The sequence below is a fragment of the Ischnura elegans genome, chromosome 10 (genome assembly GCF_921293095.1).
Source record: "Ischnura elegans chromosome 10, ioIscEleg1.1, whole genome shotgun sequence".
NCBI classification, from domain to species: domain Eukaryota; kingdom Metazoa; phylum Arthropoda; class Insecta; order Odonata; family Coenagrionidae; genus Ischnura; species Ischnura elegans.
The window spans coordinates 66,991,749-67,004,214 of record NC_060255.1 but is presented as its reverse complement, the minus strand read 5'-3'; the positions used below and the strand labels follow the sequence as shown (position 1 = coordinate 67,004,214).

The 12,466-nt window shown below is 41.3% G+C and overlaps 1 protein-coding gene across 7 annotated transcripts in view; it reads right to left on the bottom strand.

Annotated features, from left to right (window-relative positions):
• LOC124167265 (phospholipid transfer protein C2CD2L) overlaps positions 1 to 12,171 on the bottom strand; it is a 92,534-nt gene extending 80,363 nt beyond the window's left edge. For 2 of the 7 annotated variants that reach the window (XM_046545151.1, XM_046545152.1), the window contains exon 1: positions 11,110 to 12,169. In XM_046545151.1, the coding sequence (XP_046401107.1) occupies positions 11,110 to 11,721 (612 nt within the window). In that variant the 5' untranslated portion in view covers positions 11,722 to 12,169. Of the gene's footprint in view, positions 1 to 11,109 lie in introns of all 7 variants that reach the window. The other 5 variants (XM_046545154.1, XM_046545157.1, XM_046545153.1 and 2 more) reach the window with 4 other exon arrangements.
• Positions 12,172 to 12,466: the final 295 nt, after the last annotated feature.

Sequence of the window (12,466 nt, the reverse complement as noted above, 5' to 3'; positions counted from 1 at the left end):
TTCACTCTCGGACGGACGACCTTTTCCATCCAATAAACGGAATCGATTGCGAAAAATTTGGCAAGCCTTCAACACGAGTTCACGCTTACCTGTCTCTATCATAAATTAGACTCGAGCAAAGAATTGGCAATGCCTCCTCCTATCGCAAGGTCGGCTTCGCTCGTGAACGACAACATGAATAAACTGTGGGAGAGGAGGGAGTGTTCTACAATATTTTCTACATATCGAACTTGGTACGCAACCAGGGGTTTGGGAGCTTTAGGCCACCCCCGAATTTTTTCCTTGTAACGAATGCCCGCCGAATATTAAATGTGGTGGACAGAGATCATAGATTAGACAAGAGTAACAATGAATAGGCAGAAATTAAAATTGCAGTCCAGCAGAGAAATATGCAGATGTTATCGGGCCCTAGGAGAGTAAAGTCCTCTCAACAAACACAAAATTAAGGCTCCATAAAGGTATGATATTACCTATAGTAATGCATGGATCTGAAAACTAAGCAAAAAATAAGAAAAGAAGGTTTTATCTACTTTGTAAACAACTTTGTATGCCATTGTTAAAAAAAATGCTTCGATTCTTATTCTCAGAGTTTAATTAAAAAAACATAATTATAATTAAGCTTGTGCTGGCACAAAAAACACACCACTCACACAACACAGCGCATTAAAAATTATTGCACTATCAACTGGCTGGTTGGAGTGAAACTGGTTCACTGGAACAGCCTCTGAACGCGCCTGAGGCGCCGCAAACGATGCGAATGAGGAATTGATCCTATATACGATAGGTGGAAAAGTGAAAAACTACTTGCTATTAGAGATCATACTACTATCCCAGCAAATAATCGAGATAACAGAGAGTGAGGTTAATCGGACTGAAAATGCAGGGAAATTTACGTTCAAGTTTCCTAAATATCGTCCGAAATTCACCCAATTTGTTATTCGTATTTATATGAAAAAATGTACGGTTTTTGACGCTCGGGAAAATGGTAGCTACACTGTGAACGGTATTTTCTCACTAACTTCCCCGTGTCAATGACATGAGGTTCAATTTAGTTTTAGGAGTTTCGGACTCTGATAAATGTATGTTCCAGAAAAGAACTTTATAATAAATGTATTAGCGCTCAAAAATGCAGCAAAAGAAAACACCGCTGTTAAAATTATTTCAAAGCGTAGCGTTGATGTTTGTAAGGTAGTTTTCCCAAAGCAATTAATGCAAATTTCACCCGCGCCAGTTCGCGCGGCAGAGCAAGAAATATCTATATCTCACAATCACGGCGCGGCGGTGAAATTTCGCTCTGGAGAAGGTTTCAAAGGGCCCCATTCACAATCCAGGAAGTTACTGTCGGAGAGCACCCCGCCAATTTGCCAACTATGAGCAAAAATGCTACTCTAAAAATGAAGAGCTAGAGTGGATACAGAGCGTGGATGCGACTGGCCCGTAATTTAGAAAAAAAAACCTACTCTTAAAATGGCTCTCCCAATCTATAGGAATAATCAGTTTTACGGACCGTTAAAAAATATACACAATCCATATCGAGTTTGAAGCAAAAGTTAACTTTTGAATTAAACTTTGAACACGATTTTCACAAAACATTTTTCTTCATTCTACGAACGGTTTCATCCGACATCGGACATCATCAGCCCTATTCACAAAATGTAAAAAATTAATTCTAAAATAAACCATCAATTTTTACAAAGTTGAGGCTGAAAGTACCTAATTGAAACGCCCCAGAAAGAGCTTAATAATAACTGAATTAGTGCCAAAAATATTTGCAAAAGAAAACTCAGATATTTTCATTATTTCAAGACCTATCGTTGATGATTGCTAGGAAGTTGTTCCCTTGGCGATTAATGCGAATTTCGCCCACGCCCGTTTTATTAAGTATTATTTACGTTATATAGTATAAATTATTACTACCTCTTTGTCTTCGTATCCACTAATAATTTTGCCTATCCAAATTCCCCCTTCGTCCTAGCATTTTGGCCAAGTAATGATGGGGAAAAGGTAAATTAGCTTGACAGAAAGTTGGGTTTTTCCAGCATTGGGTTCAAGGAAGACAGAGCAAATATTGACCAATTAAACTCCGCTCCCTCAATTCATGACTTGCATCTATTTCGCCGCATTTGCATAAGCTATAAACCTACACATATTCATTTTTCCAGACGCTCCTGCTAATCACATATCCCTGACGTAAAATGCATGCAAACAGCTCTTGTGACCCTATATTTACATGTACTCCCTTTAATTTATGATAGTTTAGTACGTTATTATGGATACTTATGGAAAAATAGCAACTAACAAACAAACTAAAAAATACAAAAAGGTATGTCAAATCCATTTCCTTGATTTGTTGTTTAAAGTTGAAAACAGTTTTAAAAATGTTTTATTGGATATTTTTTCATTAAAAAAAATAAGTTCTGATACTCGACCACTTTTATATTAATTAGATCCCTCATCTTTCATAAATTACCTAAACCTCAAGAGTTTACATTTATGAAAAACGAAGAGGTCAGGAATTTTAACGTTCATTAAGGTTTAAACTGCTAATTTTATATTCATAAATGAATATTGAGGCCATTTCGTTTGAGTTAACGACCCACAATTTATTCTCAGGGCGTTTTCAAAAGCCCGAACAATCAAGTTAACTTGATTTCGAATTTATATGACGATCGAGGACAAAATCCCAATGTGGCTTAAATAAAATGAGCATTGAATTTCCAATAGTACCCAATGCACTAATAAAGTCAAGCTCTGAGACGACCGCTAGATTCCTCCTACGTAGGAGGGAGTTCGTAAATCGTCATATTTGATCGTCGTCATTCGTCATCAACTGAACTCCAAATCAAGAAGACTTCATTATTCGCACTTTCTCAAACACCATTAATTTTTCACAAGTCACATCCTTCCAGTACCTACGCTTCTAACAATCCTCATATTGGTTTTACGCAACTCTCCATTCCGCTCTCATATCCGCCACCGTTTTGAGAGTGACGTATTTTTTCTCTTTTACACCTATATAACCTGTCCTAAGAATCTCATTCGGGGTCGTCCCTTGCCCTTCTTCCCTTCCACCACTCCTTTTTACGGTTGTTTTCATCTGGCTATCATGCCTTATTATGTGGCCAACAAAATTAAGTTTTCTCTTTAAGGTATTCAGGAGACTTTTCTTTTCACGCACTCTTCTTAGCATTACCTACTCAGTCGATCCATTTTATCTCCACCATTCTTCGGTAACACCACATTTCGAATGGTTCCAATCTTGAATTCTCTGCACCTGTCACAGATCCCACAGAGATATGTAGCATCTGATGAATTTTTTCCTCACTTCTATTCCTGAATATTTTGCTCAATTACTCTTTTTGAAAGTGCCTTCTTCGCCTGTGCTATTCTACAGACCATGTCTTTCTTGCATCGTCCATCGTCTGGTAATTCGGCAACTTCGGTCACAAAACTCTTTCACCTCTTCAAGCCTTTTTTTCCGAGTTCAATGCTTGTCCTAGGCTCCTCCTCTCAGTGGCGCAGCGAGGGGGGTTTTTGGGGGATAACCCCCCCCCCAGAGCTCAGAGAAATTTTTAAGTTTAATCCATTTTACTTAATTAGACTGATATTACTAATAGAATAGCGTAAGGATTAATAAAATATCCCTCAGAAAGCCTTAAACTCACCATTTTGAACCATTTACATTATAATTCCGCAATTTACTAATCTCGCACCTACCGCTTATCCTGGTGGGTATACTAAATCCCACACACCCCGGTATTAGTTGCACCTAAACCTCCCCCAGCCTTAATTCCTGGCTGCTCCCCAGCCTCCTTTCTTTTGCTACACACTAATATCTCACAATTAGTCTTCTTTTTTTATTTCCAAGGAAACAAAACTCTTTCACTTATTCAAGCACGTAATGTTCTGCGTGCTTAGCAGAGGAATAAGAAGTAAGCAAGTCTATTCTGCCAGGACTGGTCATCTTATTTATTCTCTTTAAATAAAAGTAGTCACCACATTATAAACAGCAGTTTTCTGAACAATAAACAAACTAATTAATGTCACTATTTCAAGGATGCAAGAAGCAACCTTAATAAGCAGTTACCGGATTCTAAGAAAAAAGTTAAGTGCTTGAAATGGAGAAAGAGGCAGGCTTGGAGGCAGAGCGTGGAAGCGACTGGCGAGTGAATGAGAGAGAAAAACGCATCTCGTGCACGACAGCGAAAGCCATTGAGGCGACTCGTGGTCGATAAAAACCGGAGGGATGGTGATTCAGCCGAAACAAGCACGCAATGGACGATCAAGGCCCGCTCGATTGAACACCCCCCACAGAGCACTAGTGCAAGGTACGCCCATACAGGTATTACGGGGTATACAAGGAGGGATTATTTCATATCTGTAGAATTCATATTACACAGGTTATTGATTACATCTTGAAGCGCCGAAGACTCGTGTGCAACTGTACGGTTGTTATTACGCCACCACTACCAGTGTAATAGCGAATTTTGAAAATAAATTAGCGGTGGAAAAAATTGACGAGTGTTATGTGTGGTTTGTGAGAAAATTAGAAACTAATTGTCTTGAGATTTAATTCTTAACAACTTATTCTAGAAACCAAAAGAACCTTATCATTGAATAGTTATATTTTTTCCGGCAAGCTTTTTTTAGTTTTTTTTTATTTATTTCAATTCCTTTTATATTCTATGTATATTTTTTGGCAGTATTATTGTAATTTTTGTCGTGTCTCTTTTATTTTAAAATATATATTTTTTCAAAGGTTTTTGTATTTTATCATTTTTTTGAAAAACAGAATAAGGAAAGACAGGATAGACTCATAGACAAGTGATATGTTTATGCAGTGGATGTATTGTAAGCAAATGTTCGTCATAATTTTAGGTATTAACCAAAATAGGACTTTTTGTGTATTGTAGTAGATTGCCCATGCCTGAGACGACGTAGAAAAGGCTAGTTAGGAGTCTGATCTGGAGGTTTACTCTGAATTTCAGAACGTATGCACAAATTCGAATGACATCACAGATTTGGAAAAATACCGCATTGTTTCGAAGTTTAATGAGTAGCGGCTAGCTTAAAAGGCTCACTTCCTTGGGAACGGTTCATCATCATCGTTGTTGTCTCAAGATGCCAACACCTACCCGCGATACATCTGCTAAGGAGACCACCAGCTCAGGACCACTCCATTCCTCCTCTTTCCCTATTTATTTTTTATGTAATTACATTTCATATCGTATGCTAATATACAATGAATAATTTATTTTCAGGACTACGAAAACGAAATGTAAACGTAGTTACTTTAATAAAATAATGCACGGGTGGAGCATTCGAAAACCCTAAACCGAAATCCACGAAGTGCGAGGTGGTTCAAGGAAAGGAATTGACCCCTCTACCTTGAAAATGTAAAACTCACACGCCCATGACTTAGTTCGAGGAGAGCTCAACCTTCACATGTTAAAAAACCTTCGGGTTGAATCATTTAGTGGGAGAATGCAATTTATGGTTTCCCGATGCATATAACCTGGGGGAAAAATTTCGAATCCATATTTTGAAAGCGGTCGGTTCATGTGTCAACCGTTCATTGTGTCCATATTTTCCGAGTTCCCTGGGACGAAGTTAGTCATCAAGTGAAATATCCTTGAAACCGATCTAGAGCCTTCAATCCACAGATTCAACCCTTATTTTGAGCGTTGGAGTCTTCTTAATACGCCTGATAATTTTTAACGGCGTGCTTCCTTAGAAATACTGGAGGTTTATTGGCTCGTTAACAACCGTTCACTTACAAATTTTCCATTTCCGCAGCAAAGTGGTGGATTACATTAGGCAAATGCGTCATATGACCTGATCATAATGACCTTACCAATAACGAAAAAATATATCAACTTTAAAATACAAGGATTAAATTATCAGCAATCATGAGCCCAAATACTGCAATTTACCCCTGATAGATGTCGTACAAGACGGCAAAACATGTTTTCAATGACATTCGCTAAAATTTTATTTTGGATCGCACAATATTGAGCAAAGGTAACGTTATCAAACGACAGCCTTACTCAGATAGAAACCCGAGAAAAATAGCTATTCCAGAAAATAAGTTCTGAGGTCGTAACTAGAACAGAGGCGTCCAGTACACAGAAATTTTAATTTAACCGCAGATAATTTTTAACCAATCTTTAACCAAGGCCAAAATTTAACCAGTGGAATAGAGAAATCTCCATTTTTGTTACTTTAACAGCAGCTTCTATTTTACCATAAAAAATTCTTTCAAAATAATTACTCGCCTTTAGTTAATTGGACTAGATAAATTTTAGCAATGAATTAAATTAAAATATTAATGTCACAGAATTTTACCCATGCCCTTAAAATCTTAAATATTACTTTCTCTGTTTATTGTGCATCACATTTTGTTAGGAAAAGTTAGTACAGTGCCTAATAGTTAAACATAGATCAACTTTTAATAACTTTGTCGATTAAAAGTTTTTCTTAATTCTTGAGTCAATCTCAATTTTACTTTCCTTCAAGTATCCTCATTAAATAGAAGTAATTAATAAGTAGACAATTTAAAACTTGAAGTTAAAAAATAACATGAAACAGTACAAATTAAAAAATGAAGATAAATAACCGTAACGGCTGTTAATGTTTTTAACTTAACCGCGAGCGAAACGAGTAAATGCACACTGCTGCTATGATGGGTGGAGAAAAATGATGTCAAAAGATTTTAACTCTGGATAGCTGATGCCATTATGAACCAAAATTACTGATAATGTTAAGGTCGAAAACTACCTTTATGAAAACTACAGAAACGTCAAGCCAAGCGCTTCGATCCTCCGCGAGTTTGCGCTGTCGCCGGATGCTCTGGACTACTCATGACTCCGAATGCTTTGCCTGCATTTGTCTTTGCCCCTGTTCAGAACATCCGACAACATGGCAAACTCGCGGACAATCAAGAGGGCTATGCTCCAAGCGTCTCTATGCGCAAAAGAAGTTTTTGGAAGCGTCTTAATGGCTCATTTTCGGTCTAAACATAATCAGTGATTTTGGTTCCTACCGGCATCAGCTATCGAGGGTTAAATTTACGTGACATAATTTTTCTCCATCCCGTTTAGTGAAATCGGTGGCAGCGCCTCACTCCGATATGCAATCGTCGGTACGCCTCTTAGCCGCGGCGTCAGGTCAAGGCCCATGCCACCGCCGATTGCCGCCTAAACTCTTCAGGCAAGCAGGGGAGGTTGGATAGTGGATGGGGAAGTCTCGCTCCAGTGCCTCAACTAGGGGAGGGGAAGAGGGGTTCGTGATCAGCTGAGCGTCAAAAGAGGGCAGAGCGGCCGGCGGCAACCGCCTGCTGCCAGAACGTGCGGAAAACGACCATTCCTCGCCCCATCCTTTGCTTTTGCTTACTGTTTACTTCGTGTAAGTTTCCATGGTGCGTAACTACGGTAATTATCGGTATTTTACGTGTCCTAGTTCCGCATTGTTAAATTTGCTTATTTTACGCTTCTTATTTAGTTTTCTGGGCTTGGGATACAAGGAATTTTAGGTCGTTTAATGAACAGAAAATATAGCATAAATTTTGCCGTTCACGAATTTCACGACTATGGAAACCTAGCTGTTACCTCAGAATGACTATAAACAAGAGTGCTGACGGCGGCTACGCAGTTACCAAAATTATTCAAGGAATTTACCGCGGATTAACGAGCGGCGTACCTTCACCAGCAATTGCACTTCAAGAGCGAAAATTCCACACAGTAAAAATCGCTAGACTGGACCGGTATTCTAACCCGAATCTCCGAAATTCGAAGTGTTCTACAACTTGAGCCACCATGGCATTTTCTCCCGCTGTATCATAGAGTGGGCTTTCATTTGAGGATTTAGGAGATTTGAATTCGAATCTCGGTCAAGGCCAATTATATTTTCCTAACAATAAGTGGAATATTCGAACTCAAATACCAAAACATAAGGCGAAACTTAAGCCTCTAATGCTATCACTTCCGGTATGAACTATGGGAAAAGTTGTCACATAGGATTGGTATAAATACCATACGTTGAAATTCCTATACTTTCTTTGTTACTAAATTTCACGGAAAGATATCCCTATCGAAATGAACACTAAATAATCGTCGTTATCAATTAATCAGGAACGCCAAGATCTGAGATTTTGCCATTTCAAGCCAAACACTCCTCTTACTTATATTTACTCTGAGGGGAGAACAACCAACTTCTAGAAAGAAAATAAATTCCCCGACCTTTTCCGGAGAAACAAATGTCTTAAGCAATATGCAGTAACATATTTAAGCGCAAATTGTTACTTTTACTCGTCAAGTTCTTCGACAAATTTATGACACGGAAAAAATGAACGGAGATAAACCTTTTCGCTTTGTCAGGAAAATTTGGGACGAGTCCTTAAATTACAAACGAGTGCACACCCACGAATGTATGCACTGGATTTTTGCGCCAAGAATGACGCAAGTTCACACAACGGCGATGGACTTCTACTAATAGTAGCGCATGGGAGCGAAAATTAGGCACAGGGAAAAAGAGAGAAAAATGAGAAAATAGCTTTTGAGATGTGGATGGCAAGGAGGCTGGAGAGATGATAGAATGAAAATGAAAAGGCTCAGGTCAGAGTTTGGGAGGGAAAAACAGCGGCTTATGACATGGAAGGATAGGAGAAACTGGATCGGGCATATTTATAGCGAGATCCAGAAAGACTAAATTCGAGGGAGAATTAAGAAGAAGAAAAAGCAAGCTCTAAATGACAGATTGAGTAAAGAGGATAGGTACCAGTAAACTAAGGAAGACGTCCGAGACCGATCATATTTGAGAGGGCTTGGGCGTTACTTGCCAACGAAAGGCAGAACACCGACTGTAATGGTGATCCCGCCGATATGGCACTAAAACATTCGCACTATTAATGCTGGCTTCTTTGGAAAATGGTAATGCGCTTAAGGACGGCGCTAATGTCACACAGTTCTTATTGTGACTACTTTCTCCCCTTTCTGCCAGCCCAGTAAAGTCTTTTTAAACGAAAAGTGTCGCGCGAAAACCGAGGGAACTTCTAAGACACCTAAGAGGAAGTGGAATATGCTGGGAATCAGCCGTACATTAGCAGCGATCTTCTCCCACGACTACCCACGAAGTTTTCATGCTCATGGACGAGTCTTGAAATCACCGACGAGTGCTCATTCAGGAAGATATAATCGATCCCCTTCAGCATCGTAACAGTTAATTGATTCGCCATTCTTTCGGCAATCGGCGAAGAAAAATAATGGGAGCGAAGGCAATGCCAAGGTTTGACACGATTACGGGAACACTTGACGCATCACTTCACGCATACATATACACACATCCCGGGAGGCTCGCGGCTTCCCTTTGGATAACACACGCACACTAAACTATTTTAAGCAAGCATTTCTCGGCTACGACACCTTCGCCGCATTGCAGGGGCATATCGCTGCGGCATTTGCCACCCCTCTACATTTGCTAATCGAGGTGAGATACTACAAGCTCTCATATAATTGGACACGTCCTCTATCTGCTCTCCAATACTTCTGCATGAATTTATTCGTAAGTACGAAGTCTAGAGGCCAATAAAATGAAGACTACACGATTAAGTGCTAAAAGTCAGAGGGATTGGAACTTTCCCTTTCCTCCAACCGACGTCCACACGATGACCGGGAAAATCAGTCGATTACGACGGCGTGTGAAGAATAATACCACTCACCTTCGCCGAGCAAACCCATTATCGTTATTTATTGCCGATGACGGGGTTGCTGTTGGCAACAACAACAGTTTTCCCAATCTATCATCATCAATGATTGCAAGCCGTTGAAATCAAAGCCAGGCGGAAAATATAAGTACTGAAAATACACAATATCTGAGAACAAATAAATAATGTATACCTAATTACTTCGATAGGTAAGAGATGGATAATAAGGGCTAGACCGCTAGAAAAGACACTTTATGGGGTAAGCGCCAAAATCACAAATTGGGGCTCATTCCACTGGACTACTCATAAGCCTCATCAGGGATAGACCCTGGCTCTAATTAAGGGAACTGCTTTGTTTATCCTGAAGGCTACATCCAAGTAATATTAACACGAGTAGGGCAAAAAAGCGGCGCCGATATAAGAAGGATCTCCATGAAAAGCGATATTTTATGGCTATACTGTTTGAAGGAAGTCAGAGAAGACTCGGCTGCATAAATGCAGTCTAGTAGACGATGCTTATGGCTATGTTCTGCAAGGTTAGGCTGAGGGCCACAATAGAAAATTCCTCTCAAAAAAAATATTGCTCTCCAATTTTTTTTGGGATTAATAGAAATTTAGGGAGAGATTTTTAAAAGTAAAGCGGGCGGGGAAGTTGCTGCCTTCGAGGGGAATGTGCCATCAGCATTGGGGGGAGGGGGTTCGCCTCCCCTGGCCTGGCTGACAGGTTGGATCCTCACTATCCCCTCGTAAGGTAAACAACAGAATTCTTCATCACAGGAATAATTATGGGTGGAATATTCGATTTAAGAAGATTTATCTTGCTATCCAAATAAAGGTTTTGCGAAGGGAAGGATATAATGATGCATCCTCATTATTCTCACAGCAACATGCAAGACCATCTTCGACGGTGGTGTAAAAATAAGTGAAGATCAACATTCTCCTGCCCCTCCGCCAGATGGTCCCTGGCGAATATTTCTGCGTACAAACTGTGAAAACTGTGTGCTGTATCACAATAGTACACTGTTTTTACCTCCTTTGCACCCAGTCTACAACTATACACTGAGTGTATACAGAATTCACACAATGTATACATACACAATATATGTACCGAATCTGTGAACGGAAATATTTCCATAACATACAGGGCGCACACAACTGGTACCGTAACTGCACAAAGTATCACAGTTCGTACACAAGAAATTTTTGTCAGGGTTAATAAGTATCCCTCGATCCTCACAGCTACATATCGGACCAGCTTCGTCGTTGGTATGAAAATGAGTGATTCATGACATTTTTTGCCATTCGATCGACATTCCACCCGCTATCACGCCTCCGAGGCAAACGCACAGTCTATGCATCGAAGTAAACGTGTGTTCCACCAGGTTGTATAAGCACAATATATCACTCACCTCCGTCACGGACTTCCTGGTCGCTTCGTTCAACGACTGTATCCAGGCGCCCACCAGGTCGTTGACGATCGTGAGGTCGGAGTAGAGCCACGCGAACACAGAGTTCACCCACTTGACGCTCTCGATTTCGGGGCCCATGGTCACCGGGGGCGGGTACATCACGGGGGCCTTGGTGGAGACGGGGGCGGGGGCCGGGCCCTTAGCCGACAGCCTCTTGCGCATGGGGGGTGTCGGGGGCACCACGGAGCGGGGATGGTGACCGGCCTCTGCCTTGGGGGTAGCGCCCGGCGCTCCGTCCTCCACCGGGGGCAGGGCTACGGCGGCCGTCAGCGCTGCGGCGACGGCCGCCGGGTCGTCTACAGGGGCCTTCTGGCCGCTCCATCCGACGCTGGAGCCGGAGATGAATCGCGCGTAGACGTAGCGGCCAACCAGAAGTGCGAAGACCCCGAAGACCATCCACGCGAAGATTAGCATGGCCACCGTATCCATCGTGGTATCCCCGCTGCCCTCGAAGCTGCAGATGAGGTCGTCAATCTGGTCGGCCAAGTCGGCCATATTGCTCCATACCTTCGCTAGCCAGTTCCAAATCGGCATCAGCACAGGATCCGGCATCTTTTTCTATAAATAACGACAAGCAAGTAGAAGGGGTGTCGAAGGGGGGGGCCAAAATAGCTCCCGAGCCCCCGCTGCTGCGAAGAGTCGCCAGATCGGGTTTCCCTGCTTCGCCGAGCAGCCAGTCGTGCGCTGACGGTGATGTGCGGAGGATGTCTCGAAGGCTCGTTGTCTCCCGCCAGCCGCCAATATTTTAGTTTCCCCAGTGAACGTATCTTCTCCCGCGTTCCTTCACTCCTCCCTCGCTACCTGTCAAGTTGCTGCTTCTGATCCTCCGTCACATTTCATTTAAAAACGTTCACACTTTCCCTCATCTCCACAGCAACAGCTGTTTGGCCTGTAGTACCACTACGGCACGATTTCCTCTCTAAGTTACCGCACGGTGAAAGAAGAAAAAAATAGTCTGGAGGCGCTCCTGTTTGCGACATCGCTGCGCTGAAATCGATTGCGCTCGTGCCGCCTGCATCGAAGACAAATGACGATCGATATTGCGAAGACGTCGTCTGCAACGGTCTGCAGCACGAAGTTTCACCCGTTTAACTCAAAACAGTAATGCGTGCGGATATTGACCTTAGAGCCTTAATATGCTATTTTTACTATTTAATGCAATATTAAAAAAGGTAATGGGTAATCTATAATATATATTGCGAAATATATTACATATCCGTGCAATGATTGAGTCGGTATTCACAATTGGAATCATACAATTCCTCTTTTAGAATTGAATTTATGAAATTTAGCGTAT